The sequence below is a fragment of the Heptranchias perlo genome, chromosome 7, assembly GCF_035084215.1.
Source record: "Heptranchias perlo isolate sHepPer1 chromosome 7, sHepPer1.hap1, whole genome shotgun sequence".
In the NCBI taxonomy this organism is placed as follows: domain Eukaryota; kingdom Metazoa; phylum Chordata; class Chondrichthyes; order Hexanchiformes; family Hexanchidae; genus Heptranchias; species Heptranchias perlo.
The window spans coordinates 76,763,248-76,789,111 of record NC_090331.1 but is presented as its reverse complement, the minus strand read 5'-3'; the positions used below and the strand labels follow the sequence as shown (position 1 = coordinate 76,789,111).

Below are 25,864 nucleotides of genomic sequence, written 5' to 3'. Positions count from 1 at the left end.
TTCTCCTCAGTTCCAAAGACTGTTTCTCACGCCCCACTTAATCATATTTTTTGAATTACTGTAATCACTGGTTCCCAACATCCCTTCCCAATGCTTCATGCTGTGTGCAGTAACAGTAGTTTGGCTCAAGAAGCCCGTGATTTTTATTTTAATATTTGAAGTGGTGCAGAAGTCAGACTTGTTAACTAGTTTGTATTTTCAAAATCTACTGCACTATAACTCAGAGAAAAATCTCTGTACCTGTTCCTCCTCTTCTATTATTTGCATTCCTTTGTTTCTCATGTTCTATTTAGTATCACTTTCTGTATGAGTGTCTCCTTCAGTTTAACGGGTGAAATCTGCTAGCTAACGAAAACGTACCCGTTAGCTGGCTGCTTCAGGAGCTGGATTCTAGTGCCGCAGACTAATTGGAGGACTTCAGCCTGTTTCAGGATTCGACTGGTCTCACAGACAGTATACGTAATCTCTTTTCTGGGTGCTTTCACATGCGATCAGTTATAAGAAGTGCTGGAAAAGAAAGGTTGGAACTTCTGTCTGCAAACTAAAGTAATTAAATTCTAATTCCAGGTTATAGACCACAAAAATGGTCACACTAGCAAATAATTGCCTGTGAATATGATAGCTGTTTGGTAACATACCATAGCAGCTGTACATCTTTCCCCGAAGGCTATTTGGGACCATCCCGTTCCACTCACTACCACTGAACCTCATCCACAGTTTGATATATTGAGCAGAAAAATAAGCTTTCTCAATGCTGATGTCACAATATTCTCATAACATTCGAACATGAGATGCTTTCTCCTGCCACCCCCTCCCTCTTCAGTGATTCATGATACAGTATGTTCTTGATCTCTACTATTTCATTTGATGAGGGGTTGTAATTAGAGGAAGTGAGGGGCTTGAAATGCTGTTCATTGGGAAATGCATTTCCACCAAATGCGCTATAGTCCTAAAAACAACAAAGAATGATATCAACACTTATCAGCATCTATTCAATTCCTCCTTGTTGCTATGTTTTATGTTTACTTTAGAACTGTTTGTTACTGACAGAAGTGTGTAGCGGTTCGTCTTGCAAAATTGTGAACTCCTAGAATAACAACAGAAAATGCTCAAAGCACTTAATTGGTCAGGGTGCATCTGTGGAAAGAGGAAGATGGGGTTAGCGTTTCAGGTCGACGACCCTTCATCAGACTGTTTCCAGCATTGTCTGTTTTTATTTCAGATTTACAGTATCTGTAGTATTCTACTTTTTGAGGAGTTCTGGGCATCGGTATAATGCAAACATACAAATGCAAGAAAGGCCAAATAATGCTCGACCATCTACTAGATGATGCAACCTGATGCACCGCTCTCCCAAACTGCTAGTAATACTAACTCTGAGAGAGCCAAAATCCTGTGGTTAATTTCAGGGGGGAAAAATCTGGAAATTCCACCCTGATTCCAGAAGACCATGGGAGCCCATGCATCACTATGTGTCATCATTAGGTGAACATTTCTAATCCACACACCGCTGATATGCTGCAATGTGCTCCTCACTCAGAAACATATCGAGTCTTTTCTTGAAGGGCTGTAGCATACCCTTCCTCAATACACCTGTGGGTAGCCTGTTCCAGAAAGAAGCAACTGTCATTAATACAGACAGTAGATTATGGGTACATGTCAGTGAACAGAACTTAAAAATGTTACAGGAGAAGTTCTACACAATGTCTGCTACTCCATTGCATCTCACTGGTATTTGTAAACCAAGTACAAAACAACATGGGATACTAAAACAAAAGCAAAATACTGCGGATGCTGGAAATCTGAAATAAAAACAGAAAATGCTGGAAACACTCAGCAGGTTCTGGTAGCATCTGTGGAGAGAGAAACAGAGTTAATGTTTCATGAGATACTATCTGTCTATCACAGTTAGAATCATGGAGCAACTCAGGACAATGAACTTCCCTTTACTGGGATATGTCAGTTTGCTTTTTAATCGTCTTTGAAGCTGTGCTGGGCAATTAAAAGGATTTGCTGTCTATTCATTGCTTCAGCCAGGGCAATTATACAGCAGCCATGAGCTTAGGTTTAATGCACAACAGCTCATTACAAATGTTCCATTGCCATTTTCGAATGGATATCTTGTGTTCTGAAAGCTTTGTTGAGAACCAAAAGCCTTTTTATGTAGCATCTTTTGAAAGTACACCTGAAAGATGATGCTAATTCACATCTCTTTGATATTTGTGTTTTCTTTTTTGTTTTTTGGTGTGGATTCAGGTCTTTGAATTTCTGATCCGTTTGCACTCCACTGAAGTAGCCTCTGATGAAGAGTTGTACCCTCAGATCAGAACACTCCTTCACTTTGACACTCGAGAGTTCCTTAATGTATTGGCACTGGTAAGATATTTTTATTTTTGTCAATTTCAATCACAGTCTCATTTAAAATGTGTGTTCAAATTTTATACATTGCCTTTACTGGTAGTTCACCAGGCATACAAGTGTGAGAAAATTAAATTAGGTGTCCTTAATTAAATTGAGCTGCTGATTTGTAGAGGTTGATGACAGATGAATAGGTATGAAGAAGGTGAGCTGTTCACACCAGTTTTTTTTCATAACTTTGTACCCTCCTTTGATTCTTGATGGCTTATCATGGGTGCTAGCAGCTCTCCATTAGTTTCATATTAGGCAACACATTCACCAACTAAGCGATCAGGGGAGCTCATGCACATCAGTATTAAATGCTCGATGGCTGAACATGTCATTGAGCTTCTGTTTGCCATTAGACTTCAGAGTTCAATAAAGGTAAGTGGGTTTTTTTTGTGAGTATCCGAGTGTTGTTCCACCAATGAGGAAACTCTAGTTCAAGTTCCTGTCTCGAAGCAAGCAGGTACCGTAACTCTCTGGGAGAGAGAAAGTCATCAGTCTATCTCAGGACTTCTGAAGATGGAGAGCGAGGAGCCACTAGTTTTGTGCCCTTCCAGACTCCTGAGGCATGCAGTTCCTGATGGGTCGTCTAATGTGAGCAGAAGGGATGAATTAAAGTGTATCTGGAAAAATCTGCTGGCTTAGCCACCCCACCCTCCTGGTTAAGCAGAATAATATAGATTCCGAGCTTTAAATTGAAGCAACAAGGAAAGAGTAGACAAATAAAATAAGGTTACACGCTAATAAAAACGGAAATTTATATTGGCTTTAATTCAGTTCTCAGCCAGCAATATGTGATGTGAGGTCGGAGCAGGACCATGGCAAATTGGTCCACTGGCCTCATTTGCTTATTCCTAGCAAGCTGCAGCTCGCCAGTCTTGGGGAGGGTGAAGGCGGGGGGCAGCAAGATCAGTCAACTTGGATGCCGATTGAATCGGATAGAGAGGGGAGGCAGTCGGGTGGGGGCTGAGTGGTGGCTGGCAGCAGCCGGCGGATTTAATGTGGAGCTGGGAGGAGCACTGCTGTTCCTCCCAGCTCCAAAATAAGGTAAGTTTAAAAAAAAAGTTGAAACCCACCTTTCCGATGGCAGCCTCCAGAGGTCCCTTTTAGGCTGCTAAGCGCCCGAAGAAACTGATTGCAGCACGCACAGTGCGAGTTGCGATCAGTCACAATCGAATTTTGCAAAGGGGGCCTCGTGCAGGCATCAGCCGCCCTATTTGAATATGCAAAGGGCCTAATGCCTATTTCACGCACTGCCCTGGACGCCTACAGAGGAGTCCAAACCAATATGGCACATTTCCAGTGCGGAATGAGTACATGCACGCTGCCTGCCATATTGGACCTTTAGGTGCCCATTTTACACCTGTAAAACGGGCGCCGCGCAATCCAATTTCTAGGCCAGTGTTAATCAAACTTTTTGTCATGGGCCACAATCCCAATCCGATTCTATGTCTTGTTTGAGAGCCACTCTCTGAATACTGCAATATGGAACAACGGACATCGGCCTGTGCCATGTGGAAGCCAGGCATTTCCCCACAGCAAGTGGAGGAAGAAAACAACAAGACTAGTGGTTCTAATCTAACAAGGTGCTTTGGAAGTTGGGATAACCTTGCCTCCTAATAGCAGCACCTTCACTATTGCTTGGGCAAGAGGTAACAACAATAATTGCAACTTACTCAACGCCTTTACAGTCAGGCAGGCCACAAATGGAGGCTCAGAGACACATCGAACAATAAATCTGGCCAAAGGTGAATGGGAGGTGTGTTGTAAATAGCTCCTAGGTTGTATTATGACTAATCTAAATCTGATGCCAGTGTTAGCTCTAAAGAATGTTTCTCTCCAAATGTATTTCTTTGTGTGTAACTGATATACCAAATACCAAGACCCCATGAGAGGTATGAAATATGATGGAAAACATAAAACATGGACAAAAAGGACACTTGGTCATTGGTAATCCATTCCTTTCACAGATCATGTCAAATATCCACTCTCGGGGACTCTAGCCAACTTGTTTCATCTCAGGAGGCAGCTGGCTCCTAAAACTTCCAAGATGCTTAATCTCCATTATATTTATCCCAGGCCCCTAATGTAATGAAACTAAAATGACAGGATATCAATCTATCAGGGCAACTTTGTGCTTAAAATAAATGATAAAACTTAAGCCACAAATTTAAAGAGGTTCTTTGATTTACCAAGTTTAATCCCACTGGATCCCTTAAATTGTTTTAAAATAATTCTTGAAATGCACGCTAAACCAATCTTTAGTTTTTAGGTCTATCCCTTAATCTTTGAAATACAGTAGGGCCGCATCCTACTGATGTAATCTGGACACAGACCCATTTGGTAGGGTGGGAATTAAGTAGTTCTTGAGTGGCTGGGGGTGTGTGTCAGGTAGATAATTGATGGCATTGCCTTTTTTAATACCTACAGTTTTACTTTCAGTCAGAGTTAACTGTTTATAGCATGCATTAATAAAAATGTTATGTTCATTTATTGTTCCCAAATCATTGAAGTTCAATACTGTGCAACTGAGCATAGGCAGCATTGGGGAAGAGTATCAGCGGCATTGTGCACATTAAATTAAGCAGATTCAAATTTTCTGCGCTAGGAAATCTGAATCTGATTATTTTAATTTTAATATATGCTTGCTATTGATAGGAAAGGAGGATTTGGCTGTTAAAGTGAGCAGTAAAATAGCCGTACCTCATCTTGTTCATTCTCCTTGTTAAATTCTAAAACTTAAAATATTGCAATAGTTTTGTATGTCTCAATTTTATTGTAATTCACCACTTAGGTTTCCAAATTGATTTAAAAAAATCCTTTCCATTAACAGTTACAAAGTACATCATGTTTCAGCCTTTGCATGAAAATTAAGACATACATATTCCATAGTTTGAACAGAAACCAGAGAATAGTTTTACTTTGATTGTAGTCAGTCCTCCCACATTGGCTAAGTGCCAAACATCTTGCTAATTGTACCACTGTAATTATGCCTAAGTACATATTGTTTTGTAGTGATGCTAGTGTGACAGAATGCTAATTCAGAAAAATGGTACAGTGAATTAAAATGTTCCAAGGAAGCTAAGAAGGATTAAAATAATGACATGCCCCACTGCTTCATTAAACATACAAGCTTGAAGTTATGCTGTGTGGTTATTAGTGTATGAAAAATGATGATTGCTTCCCAATAAATAAATAATAAATAATACCATCATAACTATCAATCAACTTGCAACCGTTGTCAAGCATCCAGACTACATAATCCACTGATAGTTGATGTCTGCCGAACCGAGAACAGAACATGAAATTGATGGCTGTGAAATACTTTGGGATGTCCTGAGGATGTGATAAAGCGCTTGTTGCAAATTTCAGGTCCGTCTTAGATGTTCTCTCAGATTCAGTGATTCTGGTCACTCCTGTAAGCGGTCTGCACATCTTACATTAAGGAATGTGCCCATATTCTCCAATATCTAACTTTATGATAGCATAACCCACAGGAGCACCAGTATGGCTCCCTTATGATTTTAACTGGACACTGTGGGAGTAAATTAAACTTTTGGCGATTGTGGGAAACGGCTGACATCGGATCAGCCACCCGTTATATACCTCTTCCTGATTTTTTTGCCATGCTCTCATGTTTCCAAAGACGGCCAAAAAAACCACTTTGGTGAGATGAGGCCAGGTATGAATTGTTAAGCTGCTTTATTGTACAAACACCTGGAACCTGGCCAAGATTGTTATTGTTGTAAAATATTATTACTGCTACCAAGGGTTGTTAATCCTTTTCAATAATATTTCACTTGGTTCGGACACGAGTGTGTTTGTAACAGCAAGCTTTATTACAGACCCACGAACGATGTTCTAATAGTATATCAAACAACAAGCATTTGTACAACCTGGTTTTTCATGCGGACTTCAAGATGATCAAGCTTGGCTTTCGTAGGGTTCTGGACCTCCGACTGTCCCAAGAGCTCTAAAATTGGGGTCCCACATGCCCTGTTTTTATATTATTCGGCTGCTATGTTCTGCTGATATCAGTTCTATGGTGCTAGACTGCTTCAGCAGTCTTTTAATGATCAAGTAATTTCAATTGTTCTTAATAACCATATCCCTTATCTAGCTGCAGACTTCATGATCCAGCATGTCTTTGTCAACCCAGAGCTGAGGTGCTCCATTTCCATAAACCGCCCTCTTGGAAATACCTGGGGCTTGTTGGGATACTTAACTATGTTTTTGGTGTAGACAAATTCTTGCATCTCTCTCCTTTTTGAATCTGAGTGGAACCAATCTGGGTCATTGCTTCAACGGCCCCATTTGTCTCATTTCATCTGTTTGTCATACTTGATAGAGCTCTTCTCTAACCAGGCTCTTTGTTTCCTCCTACAATCTAGTAAGGGCCAGCCCAAGCAATATGTACAAGATGGTCACCTGCAACAATACACAGCATTGAAAAATAACTAATAGTTGTACCACAATTCTTGTCCACGAGTGGATAGAGATATTTGTACCTTCAGCTTTTTATACATTGAAAATACTACACAAAGCATTGTAATAGCAATTATAATAAGAACAAACTGAGCAAGGATTAAAACCTGTGAGAGAAATTCTAGCCCAAGGGTGCTGTCCTGCGTTATATGCTATTTCCCACCATTTATGTTCCTCTAGCTACCTACATCCTTTTCTAAGGCCGCATTTCCTTGTTGCAGATCAATTAGATGTCGTTCAGATTTGACCATCTGGGCAAGTATAGTTTTAAGACTCAGTGACGTGGTGGAATTGGATGTCCAAACTGTATAACCACCTTCTGAGCTTCCTCCTTTAAATTGATTTCCACCTGAATTTCCGTAGCATTATGAATGTTCAACTGGAATCTGGACTGAGCTCGCAACTCTCGTAGGTAACTCAGGTAAAGCAAAATGATGGAGTTAATACACGTCACTCCTGTTTCCCGTGTCAGTAAGCCAAGTCCAATGTCGTCACACAGTAACGAACTCTTCCCATGTATCTGTGCTTTGCCTGTCCCAATTTCCATTTTTGAATACTAACGGTACAATTAGGGATGTGCTCATCCAGGCTGAAACCACAAGCAGGGACACTGTTCTGGTTGACATCATGTCGGCACATCCATGTGCCTTTTGATCCAAGTACAGCAAGATAAATCTGGTGCTACCCAGGTTTCACCTTCCTTTACTAATAACTTTAGATGGTTAATTCCTTATGTTTGTCATCTTCGAGGATGCCTATGGGACTCCACCTTGAAGATCTCTGAAGGCTTCTGATCAGGTGAAAGGTGTGGACTGGCAATAGTCACTGCAAAAACTTGTCCGTCTTTCCTGTCTTAACAGGAGTGTTTCACTGGGTATACAGATCCCAGCGCCTAATATTACAATGGTTTCCTCCATTATCACCAGTCCATTTATCTAGCTGTTCATCAGTTATAAAAGAAGGGATATGATTGTTCTCAATATCTTCCAATCCCTTTTGCACCTGAGACAACATAAACAAGCTTTACATGCTGCACGTGATCCCTTTCGAGATCTGAATCTTATTTGTCTTTGGGTCACTTATTACTTCATTAATTTTCTCCTGAGTCTGCCAAAAATTGTCAACCATCTCCTTCAAAGATACTAAAACGTGGTGTTGTTCATCCAACAACCCTGTCACTACCCTTTTCTCCCCCTTTCATAATGCCCTTTAATTGCTTTCGCATGGCTTCATCTTGTTCTCACATGCTCTCTATATCTATCCTGTTCCAAGTGGCCATCCCTGCTGTCGCCCTATACCCAACCATTTAGCCACTTCCCATCTTCGTCTCTGTCTTCTGGGGGGGTGTGGGGTTATTCCTTGGGACTGCAGCTATATCTCGACCTGAGTTTCTCTCCATAAACTGTCTAAGTTTCTTGGACAACATCTGTTGGTAGAGTTTCTCATAAGTTTCATTACACACACCTGGTAACAGAACAATTTTTGAAAAATTAAACAGAACAGGGAAGATTCCAAATCTCACATTGTTATATAGGGTCTGATATGTTTTGAGAACGAATAAGCCATTGCTGGGACCATTGTCCGCAAACGGGCATCTGGTAGAGGCTGAATGGGTGGTTGCATCTGACAACTCCGCATTCTTGATTACTTAAGAGCAGAAGGACCAGCATGACCTCCTACTGCCTCCTTTACTGGGTATGCACCCATAGCAATCAGCATGTCGCTTCCAGACCTGAGGGAAATCGAGAGAGCAAGTCATTACCCGTGTCCCATTAGGGAATGCAAAGGTGTTCTTAGTGTCGCCCAGGTAGGGTATGCCAAAAGGCCCAATGTCACGGTCTTTACTGGTGGTCGCACTCATCCAATACCACTTGATAGCAATTGGTTCTTTTCCCTTGCCAACACATGTACAAATCAATCGAAGCCCTTTACCTGCTGGTACATGTGCCAAAAAGTCCCATGTTGACCATGGCTTGGTTATCAATGGTGGTATAACTCGTGACGACAAAGACCCAGCTGTCCTAAAGGTGTTCAGCTTCACAGAGGGCAAGACTCAGCCCAACACAATAGCTAGCAATAGGTTCATGGTTCAATCATGGTAGTAGGTAATATCCCTGCAAGGTGTAATATATGCTCTTGGTTAATATCTGACACAATTATTTATTCATCTAGATGGCAAGTATAAAATATATGACTTGCAGTGACCAAATTAAGAAAAAAGTATTTTGTACAAATGTTTTCTTCAAATCTCAATACTTTGGGGGCACACTCTTAAAATGAAACGAACATAGTTGAAAACCTTATTCAAGCTTTCACGCATCTTAAAAATATTGATCCCTGTAATGGATTATGAACTCAGAGAGTGCCAAATTTTATGTGATAATCCCAGGTCTCGAGCCCAAGGAATATCCACATAGTTTAAATAACTAGTTGTCTGTCGTGGCTACCCAAAGAAAACCAGTCATATAATTTAATCAAACACTTAACCTGTCAATTACTCCAAATCAGTTAAAAATCAAAAACAGAAACGAGCAGCAGTTCTGCTAAACAGGTTATCTATTGATAACATCACCGTTAACTTTCAAGATCATGTAGTCGACAGCAAACTTTCACACATTCACAACCACTTTCAGAGACTGAAAACAAAATCCAGCAGTCTTTTCCTTTTCAAATAGAATCAGAAAATGCTGAAAACACTTATCCTATTTCTTTCTCTCAGTAATTTTAATTTTTGCTGTGGGCTTTTAACTTCTTTCTCTTTTTCCTAACCCTTTTGTTACACCTCAAGTGTCCATCCCGTAGTTTTTTATGGAACTCTTTTACAATGTTTGTCTGCTGTGAAAGGCCTGATATTAACTCTGCTGATAGTAACTCCACGTCCTCCTGCACAATCTCTTTTTTAAAATCCTCAGAGGCAGTAGCAGCCATTGACTGCATCTGACCCGCCTTGTTCCAACAGGATTTTACCCGGTTCCAGACTAACTCATTTTCCAATGAGAATTTTCCCATATGTATTTGGCCACATCATTTGCGGTTCTCTCCCCACAGAAATGAGCAGCATAGCACAATAGCTTCCATCCTTTGTCTACAGAGAACTCTTTATTCTCTCACTGTTTTAAACAGCTCCTCTCCCTCCATCAGGGGCAAGAGCTGCTCAATTCCCATAATTACATACAGATATTTCTGGATTTCCTATTTTCCTGCTATCCCCAATAGCTTCTTTTGTTCTGCTAGGTCCGCCCTGTACTCTCCCGTGCCTTTCCAAGCCTTATTGCTACTATCTGTCTGCAGCCAGGATACTGACATCCGCGAGAGTTTCACAGCACAATGTTTTGTCGGCCAATACTTTCTGACTTTCTTCCGCTTCTATATCACGCTGTTTAATGATCTCCCCTTGTCTACTTAATTCTGTCTTTAATTTGGTTATCTGTAGAGTTTGCCACAGTAAGAGGACTGCTTTCCAATCATCTTTCTTAAGTTTCTTTTCCTTAGTGAGGGTTTGTAGCAGGACCTCTAAGTCTTTTATATTATCAGTATCTTTTATCAATGTTCTACATAACCCTAATTTACCGTTGACGTATTTCTGAAGTGTCGACACCAAACCTTCTTGCATATCTGGCATGGTTTCTGCAAAGATATCTATATATATATATATATATATATATATATACACACACACCGAGGAATCAGCTTTTCGGTTCCAAGCCTTCACTCCTCCCCAGATGTCTAATTACTTTGGAACCGCTTTATAATAAGTCTCACGTATTACAATCACTTACACAACTCGTGCCCACTGCAGGGACACAAATAAGATGTAAAAATATAGTTTATACCAAAAACATAATCAAGTATTCCCGACAAGCCCCAGGCATTTCCAAGAGGGCGGTTTATGGAGACGGAGCACCTCAGCTCTGGGTTGACAAAGACACGCTGGGTCATGAAGTCTGCAGCTAGTTAAGGGATAAAATTACTATGAACAATTGAAATTACTTGGATCATTAAAAGACCGCTGAAGCAGTCTAGCACCATAGAACTGATTATCACTGAAAGACTGCTGAAACGTTAGCACCATAGAACATATAATTGAAAGACTGCTGTAGTAGTCTAGCACCATAGAACTGATATCAGCAGAACATAACAGCTGAATAATATAAAAACAGGGTATTTGGGACCCCAATTTTAGAGATCTCGGGACGGTCGGAGGTCCACAACCCGATGGAGGCCAAGCTTGATCATCGTGAAGTGCGCGGGAAAAAACAGGTTGTACCAATGCATGTTGTTTAATATAACTGTATTTGAACATTGTTCTTGGGTCTGTAATAAAGCTTGCTGTTACACTCACACTTGTGTTCGAACCAAGTGAAATATTATTAAAAAGGATTAACAACCCTTGGTAGCAGTAACAATATTTTCCAACAGTGATGCTTCCCTCTTTTCCCATGAGCTTTTCCCCTGAATGATGCCACAAGTTAAACAGTAGATATGAAAAGCAAGGCTAAAATTATTCACCTTATTATAAACAGTACCGTTTAAACCTGATGATATTTAAAGTGCATATTCAGGATTTCTTTTTGAATGTTAAGTTTTTAATAAAAGAAACACCTCTCCAGACTTACAAAGTTTGAAACTAGTAAATTCAACAAAATGTGATTTGTTGACATTCATACTGATTGGCATTTTTAGTCATATTATAGGCTCATTATTTTTAACTCGTAAGTTACAAGAAGTGCTGTATTGGATTAAATACAAAGAGCCAGTGGAAAAACCTATTAAGAAACTGGATATTTGGCTTCAAACGATCTGAATTAAATAGCCATTGCAGATTGATTTCCCATCACAAGCAATTGCAGGTTGCCATTTACAAATTAGCTCAAATATTTACATGCATTTAGTATCTAGTATTTTTTTTAAAAATGTGTTAAGAGCCTGTAAAGAAAAGCACAGGAGGCTCAGATTGTTGAAAAAAAGTGGCTATCCATAAGCCCCATGGTATAATACCTTAAATTATATATTCTAGTATTCTAGTGCAAGCAGTTAGGAAGGCAAATGGTACGTTGGCCTTCATTGCAAGAGGATTTGAGTACAGGAGCAAGGGTGTCTTACTGCAGTTATACAGAGCCTTGGTGAGACCACACCTGGAGTATTGTGCGCAGTTTTGGTCTCCTTAACTAAGAAAGGATATACTTGCCATAGAGGGAGTGCAGCGAAGGTTCACCAGAATTATTTCTGGGATGGCAGGACTGTCGAATGAGGAAAGATTGGGTCGACTAAGCCTGTATTCACTAGAGTTTAGAAGAATGAGAGGTGATCTCATTGAAACATATACAATTCTGACAGGGCTAGACAGACTGGATGTAGGGAGGATGTTTCCCCTGGCTGGGGGGTCCAGAACGAGGTGTCACAGTCTCAGGATACGGGGTAGGACATTTAGGACTGAGAGGAGGAGAAATTTCTTCACTCAGAGGGTGGTGAACCTATGGAATTCTCTACCACAGAAGGCTGTGGAGGCCAAGACACTGAATATATTTAAGAAGGAGCTAGATAGATTTCTCGACACAAAAGGCATCAAGGGGGTATGGGGAGAGCGCGGGAATATGGTATTGAGATAAAGGATCAGCCATGATCATAATGAATGGCGGAGCAGGCTCGAAGGGCCAAATAGCCTACTCCTGCTCCTATTTTCTATGTTTCTAGGTTAACTTCCTTATAATTTTTATTTCAAAATAACATCTATTTCTGCTGTCATTTTATTCTTTCCCCAAATTTGTGAATAATAACAGTTGGGTTTTATCTGATTTGAAAGGCTGCCTTTGCCATTTTATAGTGTCCCATCTGTCAATTATGGAGCAGTGTTGATGATAGTTGTGGAGATACCTGCCACTCAGACCATTTTTCTCCTGGCTAAAGGAGAATAAGATGCAATGAGAAATTCTTAAAGGGGAGTAATATAAAAATCATAATGAAGGAAATTTTTCTTTCCCCCTATTTCGTCTCCCAAAAATTCCCATAAATTCAAGTTTGAATGTAATAGATACATTGCAGGGAAATTTGATTGAAATATCTTGTTTTAAATAGACCTTTGAAGACTTTAGAAATGATAAACAAGCAGTGGAACATCAGCAGAGGATTGTGGATATCTTACTCAAGGTAAGAATTCTTGAACAAAATCTCTGCAATGGCTTCCTCAATGGTTTGGTCCTTTATTAATCAATTATGGAGTGTATTATCATTTCATTACAACTATCGAATTGTTTCTGTCCAATAAAATGCATCTTAACTTTCTTTGCTGCTGTAAATAGTGGTCTAGCATCAAAAATTGCAGCCAGATTATTTTGTTTCTACTCTATTAGTTGGGAGCTAACACCAAAAAAAGAAAGTGGATCTTGTACTTCATCGCACCAGTTCCCACCTCTCTACCAGTCAAATCCTTTCAGCTGTCATTTTTCCCTCAGTGACTAAAATTACTAATATGTAAAAAGAGTGTTTAGTTCAATAAGGATAAACAATTACGTATTTCACGATAACTTGATTAAACTTCATAAAAATATTTTTGTGCCTGAGTACCTTTATATGTTTGAAGGCATGACCCTCTCACAAAAGCCTGGACTTGCAGTTGATGATTTTCCTCACAGCTTTTATTCTGTGCATGCAATTCCCTGGATGTTGTAGCCTGAGCATGTACCGACTGCAGAATTTCCTAGTGTGCATTAGGATAATTATCTGTAAAACTTGAAGATTCATTCATTAAACATTAATAAAATTTGAGTTGTTTTGCTTTTCCAAATAATTTGAAAACCAGCTGCAGAATGAATTTTAACAGTTTTATTCAAAGAATAGATTCATATTCAAACTAAGTCCTTAATTTTTACTTCAGAGCCTCTGTGCCAGAGGTCATTTTATATTAAAAAGTTAATAACATATACAAATAACTTTAGTACTTTAATCTGAAGTGGATGGTTACCTGAGGAAAATTCTAGATATTTTCATGATTCATGGCAAAGCTGGCTATTTAGAGCTGCCAGAAATGTTGCAAAATGAATTTTAAAATCTTCAGATAACATTTCAGATTTAAATGATCAAAAGCTTGATTTTTACTTTAGAGAAAGAGATTTGCTCACACAGAGAAAGAGAGAGAGAAAGTGGGCTCAATTTTAAAATCAAATTGCGGGTGTGTTGGGGCTGGCGGGATGATAGTTAAAGAACCAAATGTACCTCATTGAGGTACTTAAGGTACTTTATTTCTAACGTAGTAGATAGTTGAAACGATTTTAAACTTACCTGGGTGGCTTTCCCACGGCTTCCGATTCACGCCTGGTGAAACCAGGCATGAAGGGTCGGATCAGGCAAAAAATAAACAAAATAAATTAAATAAAAAAACATTGCATAAATTTAAAAAAACAAAATAAACCTACTTTTCCACCCTGCTCCGATGTCTCCCTCTCCGATCTCCCCCTCTCCCCCCTCCCCACCAATGTCCTTCTCTGATCTGCCACTCTCCATCCCCCCCACCCCGATCTCCCACTCTTCCCCTGCCCCCCTGCCCCAGCTGGGAGTGAAATCTGGAAAGAACTTTAATCACTATCAATTACATTGCAACTGTGTCGGAAAAGGTATTTTTTTTATTGGGGTTTGCCACGCGCACCTTCCCCCTGCTGCCAACCCGCCACCATTTCAAAATTGAGCCCAGTGTCTTTCTTCGCATCTTACTTATGCTGTCAAATAATTTGTGTTTATTTTGTTTATCCAAACAAAAAACAACTGAATTGAATTCAGGTAAATATAAAAGCTTTAGATTACAGTCATCTGTGTTTTGTTGGTCAGAAAATGTCACCATTCTAATTAATCTCTGTCCCAGCTATGTATCTATCTGCCGTATGCAAGCAAACATGTTCTGCTTTCTCTGCTTGACTACCCCCATGCCTGCTGTCCCCATTGCCTAGCTCCCAACTATTCACTGCCCCAAATGACAACTGTGCCACTGCTCATCCACCACACACCTTATTCAATCCCTCAAAACTCACTGCCCCAATATCCCACTACCCACCCTTCAACTACTCGTTACCTCCATAGTCACTACCTTTCCCTGAAAACATTAACTACTCTGTCTCCAATTACTTGCTATACTTCCGATCTTTACTTGCCATACCCCTTAACGCAAATTTTCACCATTACATCCCCCATCCCACGTGCTCACCACTCTCTATCCCCTCCTTGACTATTCACTGTCCCTTTATGTCACTTCAGTTCTCTACCCCAAAAACCCATTACCCCCAAATCCTCATTGCTTTTCGTCACCAAATTACTTGCTACTCTCTCCATTGCGGAGAGAGCAGCAAGTACTACTCTTAGTAGCATAGTAGTTATGTTACTGGACTAATAATCCAGAGGCCTGGACTAATAATCCGGAGTCATGAGTTCAAATCTTGCCACGGCAGCTGGGGAATTTAAATTCAATTAATTAAATAAAATAGTCTGGAATAAAAAAAAACTAGTATCAGTAATGGTGGCCATGAAACTACCGGATTGTTGTAAAAACCCATCTGGTTCACTAATGTCCTTTCGGGAAGGAAACCTGTCGTCCTTACCCTGTCTGGCCTATATGTGACTCCAGACCCACAGCAAGGTGTTTAATAATGTTGTAATTGTACGTCCACGTCACATTGTAGTAAAATATCTTAATAGAGATGAACTCCTATCTGTGACAAACTTGGTGATATTCTATCTGAGAACAATGCCAACATAACTTTGGGGGGGGGGGTGGAATTTTGCATTTTTTTTTGTGAAAAAGCTGCTGATTGTTTTTGTTGAACACAAGTGGAATACTCAATGAGCAACATGTTTTTAAAAATCTGAGCCAAGACCTTGCTGTCAGAACCTGCACACTCATGAGAGCACTTTGTTCCAGAGAGAAACCCTTACATGCTGATAGCAGATTCCCAAACACAAAATTTTAACTTGTGGTTCAGTTCATGCTAGTGAGAAATACTAGCAAAATGCATATCTCAAGCTCAAAAATACTAAACGGATTGATTGTCTAAGAGATAAAAACTGTGGCACTGTATTACTTCACTAAATGGTTTAAAAAAAAGCCTTCGCAGCACTGGCTGTACCTTGGTGTACATCGGTCAGTTGTGATAAACAGTTTCTCCTGAGGTCCCTCTTGAATTTATCCTGGACATTCATTGCTCAATAGTTTTTTTTCCCCCCCCTTTTTAGAAAGCTGAATGAAATTTCAATAAATAAATGCCAAGCGCTTGGGTAAGAATGAGTAAGTTAATCAGCTCTCAGTGTCTGAAGGTACAGTTTCATCAAGCCCTTCAAAGTTTGCATGACTCTTTATTCACCATGAGTTCTGAGTCTCATCGCAAAATAACTCTTGTGACTGGAAGAAAACTGTGCTGAGCTATGAGCCTAGTCACATCCATTGGCCGAATCAGCACTTTAAGCAAACTTGAATTATTCAGTAGGTGAATGGATTTGGAGAGTAACTTTTCCTCCCTCTGAAAAGGGGATGTGTTGGAAAGTGAACCTACTAATTCTCATTTGTTTCTGTTGACAGTCATTGCTTTTCATTATCTCACTGTTTGAATGATGTGATAATAGTTCCATTTTATTTGAATGGTCTTACAATCTATGCTACTGATTTTGTATTTAACAAAAGTACTGAATCTCCACTGGTCTCACATTGGCCTTGCTGGGAAAAAGATTCTGAAGTAAAATTTTGAAATTATGGCCCTGATATTAGAGTGGAGGCGGGATGGCAGCGGGGAGTGAGTGGGCCCCCGGGTAACCAACCAATAAAAAATGTCCGTTTCTCACGCGATCGCAATTCAATTGGTGCCAATTAATGTGGCTTCCGGGTTTGCCGTCCGAAAGCTGTGCAGCGGGCGGACTGTGCACCCGCATCACAGGCTGTCAGCTGGAGGAGCTCTATTTAAAGGGCTATTGCTCCAATGGCTTTTGCTGGAGCAAACACCCAAACACCACAATGGAGCAGCACAGGGGCAAGGCTGCTCCTTGGTTCAATGATGCCTCACTCCAGGTGCTACTGGATGGAGTGAGGAGGAGGAGGGATCTGTTTTACCCGGCGGATGGGAGGAAGTGGCCTGCCTCTGCCACCAAGAAGGCCTGGCTCGAGGTGGCAGATGAGGTCACCAGCAGCAGAAACATCTCCCGCACCTGGATTCAGTGCAGGAAGCGCTTCAATGACCTAACTAGGTCATCCAAAGTGAGTACACTTACTCATTCTCTTACTGACACTCCTCCATTCCATCTTCCATATCACCGCCCCCACCCCCCAACTCATTCTGCACTGCCAACACTACTCTATCACATCACTCCTCACACCCACTTAAGGCTCATCCTCAACTTATCTGCAATTCTTCAGCACTTCCTCACCTCCCCATTAGTCATCCCACCACTACCACTCAACCCAATCCTCATCCAATGTCATGGCTGTATCTCATACTCACTCTCTGATGCATCTCTTTCACGGTCAGCCTCACCCAAACCAATGCATTCATCGGTTGGCTTTGTCACCATCACTCACTCACACGTTTCTTCTTTCTCCCCTTTTAGGAGAAGAGAGCGCAAAATGCATGCGAGAGGGCGAAGACCGGAGGGCGGCCGAACCAAATCGTCGTCCTCATAGAGCCGGAGCAGGAGGCGCTGAAGCTCAGCCGAACCCTTGAGTTCCTGTCCATCGGGGACGCCGAGACTGGCACCCGACAAACATCTGGTAACATAACTTTAACATTCATCACAGACAATATGAATTGATGTTAACATGCCTTGCCATCTTCAGCACCTCATTATGCTCATTGCAACATGACACATCTGTGATGATGCTTCATATTGCCTTCTGTTCTCTTACAGGACGTTCATTGACCGCCGTGATGGCAGAGGGCGATTCCTCAGAGAACCTGCCGGCCTCTTAGGGTGCATCATCACATTTAAGCAAGCCATCCACCAGCGCAGATACTCATACCTCGGTGGGTCCTAGTCCTCAGTTAGTTGGGTTGGCACCTGGTGAGTTACCACATGTGAGCACGACCAGACAGTGGTGGCAGGGGCAGCTGCGCAGAGTCCGCTTCGGTCGGAGCACTCCTCCCCAGGCTCTGCTCAGCTGGACACAGATGCTGAACCCTGGGGGCCATCCTTTAAAATAAGAATGATCAAGGGGCAGCAGCACATTTGCAAGGTACTGGAACAGATGCCACACGCACTCTCCACAATAGTGCAGAGGATGGAGGAGTCCAACTCCTGCATGAATGGAATAGTGGCACAGGTACAGGAGGGAATCTCTGAGATAGTGTCACAGGGACGTGAACAACTCTCTGAGATACTGTCACAGGTAAGTGCGGGAATGTCTGCGATGGAGAGAAGGCTAGCCTCCGTTGAGCTTCAAGCATGGCTCGCAAATGAGTCCATTCAGGCCCTGACAATGGCCGTTCGGACTCAGGGTAAACAACATTCTGCTGCCTTAATCAGGCAGATAGATACACGAGCACTGGCCTTACAAGGCTTCACACATGTCCTCCAGAGTGGTAGGAGTGGTGTGGGCCTGGCCCAGGCCCAGGGGAGGGATGATGGCGAAAGGTGACATGGAAGTGGGGATGCCATTCAAAGCGCTCCCACGTCTCGCCCGTTGCCGCCCTCTCAACCAGTACCCACAATGCTGCCTCTTCTCCAGATGGCCGAGTCTGCCCATGCACAGATGTAGGTGGAGCAGTCTTTGGAGGGGTCCTCATGGGCTCCAAAACCCAGAGAGTGTAGGCCCAAAGCATTTAAGCAGTCAGGGCATGAACATGAGCAACCTGCCACTACCTCTGCTGCAGCCACAGGGAATGCACCACGTAGAAGTAGTCGGAAGAGAACGGCGAAGGTTTTGTAAGCAAGAGGGGGATGCACAAGGGTGTTTGACGGTTGGTCATGTTTTTCATTTATATTTGCTTTTTGTTAAAATCACATTAAATATTGATTGCAACCACTATGACACATCTTGGCCATTATTGACTGGCTTTTGTGATAGGGCCCTTTCATGAGGTTCACCATGAGCGGCGACACTTGATGCCACCCATTGGGTCACTTTACAGTGGGTGTATGTGTAGTTGCAGGGCTGTTTTGTGCAGAGAGGAGTGGGCGGCCTGGTGTGGGCGCTGCTTTATCCAGGTGGTCTGAGGACTCTTCACACTTTCTGATGTTAGGAGAACTGTTCACATATCAGTAACTCCCTGGCCTCACGAGAGCAGGTGAGCCACTGCTCTGCCCATGGGTTCCTCCTGATTCTCCTTCTCCTCTGCCGCCTCCTCCTCAATGTGGGTGGCAGATGTGGATGGAGCCTCCTCAAGCGGCACCACTCTCTGTTGTGCCACGTTGTGCAGGGCACAGCATACTACTATAATGCATCCCACTCTGTCTGGTGCATATTGAAGCGCTCCCCCAGAAGGGTCAAGGCTCCTAAATCGCATCTTGAGCAGCCCTATAGCATGCTCAATTGTAGACCTGGTGGCAATTTGGCTGTCGTTTTATCGACGCTGTTGCTCGGTGATGGGGTTCCTCAGAGGTGTCATGAGCCATGTGTGCAGGGGATATCCCTTGTCCCCGAGGAGCCAGCTCTTAAGGGTGTTCGGTGCATGGAAGAGGGGTGGGATGTTTGATTCCCTAAGGATGAAGGAATCGTGGCAGCACACGTGAGGGAATCTTTTGCGGTGGTCACAAACAAGTTAATGGAGTGATAACCCTTCCTGTCGATGAACAGTCCTGGCCCTTGTGGAGGTGCTTTGATTGCTATATGGGTGCAATCGATTGCACCCTGCACCTGTGGGAAGCCAGCCACAGAGTGGAATCCCACTGCCCTCTCCGTCTGGCCGAGGTCGTCCATGGGGAAATTGACGTACTGCGAGGCCCTGCGAAACAAGCCATCGGTGACCTGTCTTATGCACTTGTGTGCAGACGACTGAGAGACCCCAGCGATGTCCGCGGTGGCATCCTGGAACGATCCGGAGGTGAAGAAGTTGAGGGCAGTGGTGACTTTGATAGCGACAGGTAATGAGCTGCTGCTCGGCCCAGCCGGGAGCAGCTCGGCATGAAGGAGGCTGCAGATGTCTGCGACTACCTGGCGACTGATTCTAAGCCTCCGTATGCACTGCTCCTCAGAGGTCCAGGATGCTGAGCCTCAGTCTGTAGACCCTGTTGCAAGGGTAGTGCCTCCTGCGACATCGCTCTCTGTTGTTGCCCCCTGTGCTCTTGCGCAAGTGCCTGTGGCGGAGCACTGTGTTGTGGAGCTCCAAGTGGCGGAGGTGGACGTCGTGTCTGGCGAGGCTGGTGATGTTATTCGTCCTCAGATGTAATGGTGAATGCAGCCATGTGTTCCCCCCCCCCCCCCCCCCCCCCCCATCCAGATGGTGAGAGTTTGAGGGTGTCCGAAAAGTAGTTAAACATGCGTGAACAGAAAAATTGTGAGTGGAAAGTAAGAATTTTCAGTGAAAACACAAAGATCTCCCAGCCAAAAGTTTGTCTGAAAGAACTGAGTGCCCTCATCTTTTATCCCCATCTGTCAAAGAAGCATTTGAATGTACAACTGGCTACTGGCTGAAACAGGTCTGTTAGAACATGGAGTGTTTCCCACAGCATGGGAAACACACTGAGGATGCTTCAAAATCAGACCCCTGCCTCAATGTGGAGAAAATCATTAAGTACTTCAAGTACTTAAACTATCTAAACAACTGTGTAAAGTATCATCCCGCCGGCTTTAATTGCCGGTGGGACCTCCGCATTCGGGAGGGGCGTGCGCACCCAGACACGTCGGTGGGGAACTCGGAAGTCTGCAGGTTGGAGCCGGGTTCCAAACTCGATCGGGATTTCCCCGATTTTCGGAGCTCCCCCGGCCCCCCAACACCCCCGCTACTTCCCTACAAAATTGAGCCCTATATCTCGAATCGTCACTGGATCCTGACCTTTACAGATACTCTTAACTCTTTAAACCTCATTTCCCCCCTTCAAAAAAAAACATTTCTCAGAGTAATGAATTTTTCATTTTACCTGTAGTGGATTCTCTTTGCTAAAATAAAGTATTGATATTTTTGGAAAGCCATCCACATTTATCATGTGACTGCCCCATTTTTCACCCTGAAAATATTGATCAGTCTAGGCACATTAGAGAACAAAAAACTCAACAGTAACTACATGAGTTGTGTGTTTTTTAGGGGTTTGTTCCTTAACCTGATTGTACCCAAGATTTCTTTGCTAACAGCTTTTGTGCCCATGTGTATATATATAACAAGTTCTAAGTGGTAACAAGTCTCGGTGGGGACTTCTTAGACACTCCTGATACACATACAACCAGTAGCATTTTTTTTATCCCTTTTTCTTCCTGAGCTATCATCTTCATCATGGAAATGATCCTGTAGTGAGAAAAGATGAGCTACCATTAAAATGCTAATGTTTGATTTATCAGTTCTGCCTAAGGATGTCAGGCAAAAATAATTTTTAATGTGAACATAAAAACTACTGTGAGTTTGATTTAAAATCGCAATAACAATGATTGGAGTTGTACTGTGATACAGACTGAAGTTTATGGTAATTTTATCTCTGAAAGTCATTTTCAAGAGTAGTTAACTATTTGCTATGGTGAGTATTGCAGTTACAAAGCTACATTTCTCTACTAATATTTAGAGGTTTCATTTTAGCCATTCTTTTATAACCCTCCCCATCCCCTCCAAAAGATGGAGTGATGTGTCACCACAAGATTGTAATTTACTGGTTGGACTGAAGAACGGTTACATTGAGTTACATCGAAACTATAGCACAACTGGCCTATGTCGGCGTTTATGCTCCCTCTCTACTTAATCCAACCCTATAAGCATACCCTTCTATTCCTTTCTCATATCTAGCTTCCCCTTAAATGTATCAATGCTATTTGCCTCGACTAATCCTTATGGTACCGTGTTCCACATTCTTACCACTCTTTGGGTAAAGGAGTTTCTCCTGAATTCCCTATTGGATTTATTAGTGACTATTTTATATTTATGATCTCTCAGAACATTTTCTCCACTTTTACCCTATCAAACCCTTTCATTATCTTAAAGACCTCTATCAGGTCACCCCTCAACCTTCTCTTTTCTATAGAAAAGAGCTGTTGCCTGTTCAGCCTTTCCTGACAAGTATATCCTCTCATTCACAAGGATGATACCAGAACTCTTTTTTGCACCCTCTCCAATGCCTCTATATCCTTCCTATAATGTGGAGACCAGAACTGTGCACAATACTCCAAGTGTGGTCTAACCAAGGTTCTATATAAGTTTAACATAACATCTCTGCTTTTCAATTCTATCCCTCTAGAAATGAACCCTGCTGCGTGATTTGCCTTTTTATGCCCTTATTAACCTGCGTCGCTACTTTTAGTGATTTGTGTACCTGTACCCCTAGATTCCTTTGCTCCTCTATCCCATTTAGACTCTTATTATCCAATAGTATGTGGCCTCCTTATTCTCCCTACCAAAATGCACCACCTCACACTTCGTTGTTAGAAGTAAGTGACAGTTCTGCAGATGGCTTTTATTTATTTGCTGCTTTTTTTGTCAGTGATTTATGTTTTTGATTACTTCCTTCAGGTGATGGTGGAGAATTCGGACTTCACTCCATCACAGGTTGGGTGTCTCTTCACCTTTCTGGCACGACAGCTGGCAAAACCAGACAACACGCTTTTTGTCAACAGGATGCTTTTTGACCAGGTAAGTTGTTCTGAGCAGGTGTGAGCTGCAAAGTCGGTCTCTCCTGAACTCTTATCCTATCTAGCTTTTAAATGTACTCGGTGTTTCTACAAAGTCTTTCAACATTTGATTCACCCTGTGTATTCATGTGCTGTCATGGGAAAGGGTAAATAGCCAGAAATACTTCTGTGCTGTAGTCTGTGGCTCTCACTTTCATTCTTGTAGTTCAGCGTACTGCTTTGCTATCCCATTATACACAACTGGCATTGGGTATGGGGGAGTTGGCACTGACAAAGGAGTGGAAGCAAATCACCTCACTCTACCTCCCTTATACAAGAAAATGAAAAGAAGAAAGGTTTAAAAAAGAACCTTTTCAGCCATTCCATTGGATATAAATTTAACCAGCTTCTTAAGAAATGCTTGCTTTTGTGTTTTCTTTTAGGTTCTTGAATTCCTGTGCAGTCCTGATGACGAATCTCGGCACGCTGAGAGACAACAGGTGAAAATAGCATTGATGCATTAGGGTTAAGTGTATTTGCAGAATCCAATTACAACTACCCACTTTTCAGATTTCTGAATCCCAAGGTTGGATTTGGACATTGCTGCAGGAGTTCCTCAGGGCAGTGTCCTAGGCCCAACCATCTTCAGCTGCTTCATCAATGACCTTCCCTCCATCATAAGGTCAGAAATGGGGATGTTCGCTGATGACTGCACAGTGTTCAGTTCCATTCGCAACCCCTCAAATAATGAAGCAGTCCGAGCCCGCATGCAGCAAGACCTGGACAACATCCAGGCTTGGGCTCATAAGTGGCAAGTAACATTCGCGCCAGACAAGTGCCAGGCAATGACCATCTCCAACAAGAGAGAGTCTAACCACCTCCCCTTGACATTCAACGGCATTACCATTGCCGAATCCCCCACCAACATCATCCTGGGGGTCACCATTGACCAGAAACTTAACTGGACCAGCCATATAAATATTGTGGCTACGAGAGCAGGTCAGAGGCTGGGTATTCTGCGGCGAGTGACTCACCTCCTGACTCCCCAAAGCCTTTCCACCATCTACAAGGCACAAGTCAGGAGTGTGATGGAATACTCTCCACTTGCCTGGATGAGTGCAGCTCCAACAACACTCAAGAAGCTCGACACCATCCAAGATAAAGCAGCCCGCTTGATTGGCACCCCATCCACCACCCTAAACATTCACTCCCTTCACCACCGGCGCACTGTGGCTGCAGTGTGTACCATCCACAGGATGCACTGCAGCAACTCGCCAAGGCTTCTTCGACAGCACCTCCCAAACCCGCGACCTCTACCACCTAGAAGGACAAGAGCAGCAGGTACATGGGAACAACACCACCTGCACGTTCCCCTCCAAGTCACACACCATCCCGACTTGGAAATATATCGCCGTTCCTTCATCGTCGCTGGGTCAAAATCCTGGAACTCCCTTCCTAACAGCACTGTGGGAGAACCGTCACCACACGGACTGCAGCGGTTCAAGAAGGCGGCTCACCACCACCTTCTCGAGGGCAATTAGGGATGGGCAATAAATACTGGCCTCGCCAGCGACGCCCACATCCCATGAACGAATAAAAAAAAAAATGGTCCACTTGGTTCAGAGACACCTTTAGCTGTGAACTGTCAGCGCCAATTATTGCAGCCACCTGGACAGTTGTGCCAAATATGAAGTGGGTTAACTGAGAAAATTCCATCTAATCTCAAAAAAAGGTATTTAAATTTACAAGAAATTTACAGGAAATGTGCAGGAAAGGAACAGGATAGGGAGAAATGTAAAATCATGCATAGGAATGCTAAGAAATTGCTAAGAAGTACAAAAAGGGAACAAGAGAGGAATATAAAGGATAACAACAAAGTGTTCCTTAATTATATCAGGAACAAAAACAACTTGTATTTATATAGCGCCTTTAATATAGAAAAATGTCTCAAGATGCTTCACTAGGGGCAGCATGTAGATGAGGAAGAGGAGGGGGCCAAAGTTAGATCCTTGGGAACTCCAGAATTATACACTTATAAGGAGTGCAGAGTACCTTTGGAGAGGATTGAACAGTTAATACAGAATTTTATATTGAAAATACACAAAGCCAGAGAAGGCAGCCGATAAATAAAGGAACAGATTGATGTTTCAAAAATAAAATCTGTAGTGGTATTATTTATTTCACTAATAAAAACTTTATTATTTTGGTTCCTTTGTAGGTCCTTCTGGAGCTGCTTCAGGCTGGAGGAATTGTACAGTTTGATGAGAACAGACTGATCGCAATGGCTGAGAAAGCTGCATTGTGAGTTATGTTGAAATAGTTTCAACTCAATTTTTTTTCCTAAATGAGAAAAGTTTAGAGATTTATTTTGTGACTGTGATTGATATTTTCACTGCTAATGGGCTTGATATTTTTACCCATTTGAAAATCAAAAGATAATTTGCATGTGAGATAATTGCTTTGTCAACTGTGCCTTAGAGGTCTTTTGAAAATGTGCTTTAGGTTCTCTAAGGAGGCACATGTTTACTGAATAAACAGGATACTTCTCCAGAGAACACCAAGTTTTTTTTTATTGACGATAAAAGCTGCCACTACTCATTTTCACCTGCAACACTTCTGAGTTATGAGTCTTTTAGTCTGAAAGAAGTGCTATATCTTACTGTCTTGACTGAGAAGTCCCTTATGCCCCTTTTAGGGCAGTGTTAAATTAGTAGGTAGATTTTTCAATTTACTTTATGACTAAGTACCAACAAAATACAATCTTTTAGTAGTCAGTACTCAGGAGTCATTTAGTCACCCTACTTTTCCGTTTTGTTTCTCCACAACTGCTCAATAACAAATTAGTGGTTAAAGTGGGCCAGGATTCAGTTCTATTTCTTACCTCATCTCATTTCTTACCCTGTCAAATACATTTATAGTATCTCTGCTTATTCTTGGTCTCACTCCCAGTTGGTGCCCATGCACTTCTGGCCCCATTCCTCTTCACTTACCCATGGCCCAAGCACATTTTTGCGCTAAGTTGCGGCTTTAAATAAATTAAATCTGTTTCTCTATCAAGACTCTTCTGTTTTGAAAACTGAATGAGCATGTTTAAAAATGTAAATTGCGACATGTATTTAGGACAAATGAGCATTAGGTCGGGTAAGTCCACATTATTGTCATAAAGCTGCAATTACATATAAGTGATGATGATGTAAGCCCTCATCTGGTATTCATTTAGAATATCTGTGTAATGTTGTTTTTATTTAGCTCCCTGGCTCTAGC

General features: G+C 42.2%; 1 protein-coding gene across 2 annotated transcripts in view; it reads left to right on the top strand.

The window, feature by feature from the left end:
* vps8 (VPS8 subunit of CORVET complex) overlaps positions 1–25,864 on the top strand; it is a 624,186-nt gene that overhangs the window by 143,097 nt on the left and 455,225 nt on the right. For both annotated transcript variants that reach the window (XM_067987929.1, XM_067987930.1), the window contains exons 26-30: positions 2,257–2,376; positions 12,964–13,035; positions 22,503–22,622; positions 23,044–23,100; positions 24,819–24,901. In XM_067987929.1, coding sequence (XP_067844030.1) covers positions 2,257–2,376; positions 12,964–13,035; positions 22,503–22,622; positions 23,044–23,100; positions 24,819–24,901 — 452 coding nt within the window. The remainder of the gene's footprint in view (positions 1–2,256; positions 2,377–12,963; positions 13,036–22,502; positions 22,623–23,043; positions 23,101–24,818; positions 24,902–25,864) is intronic.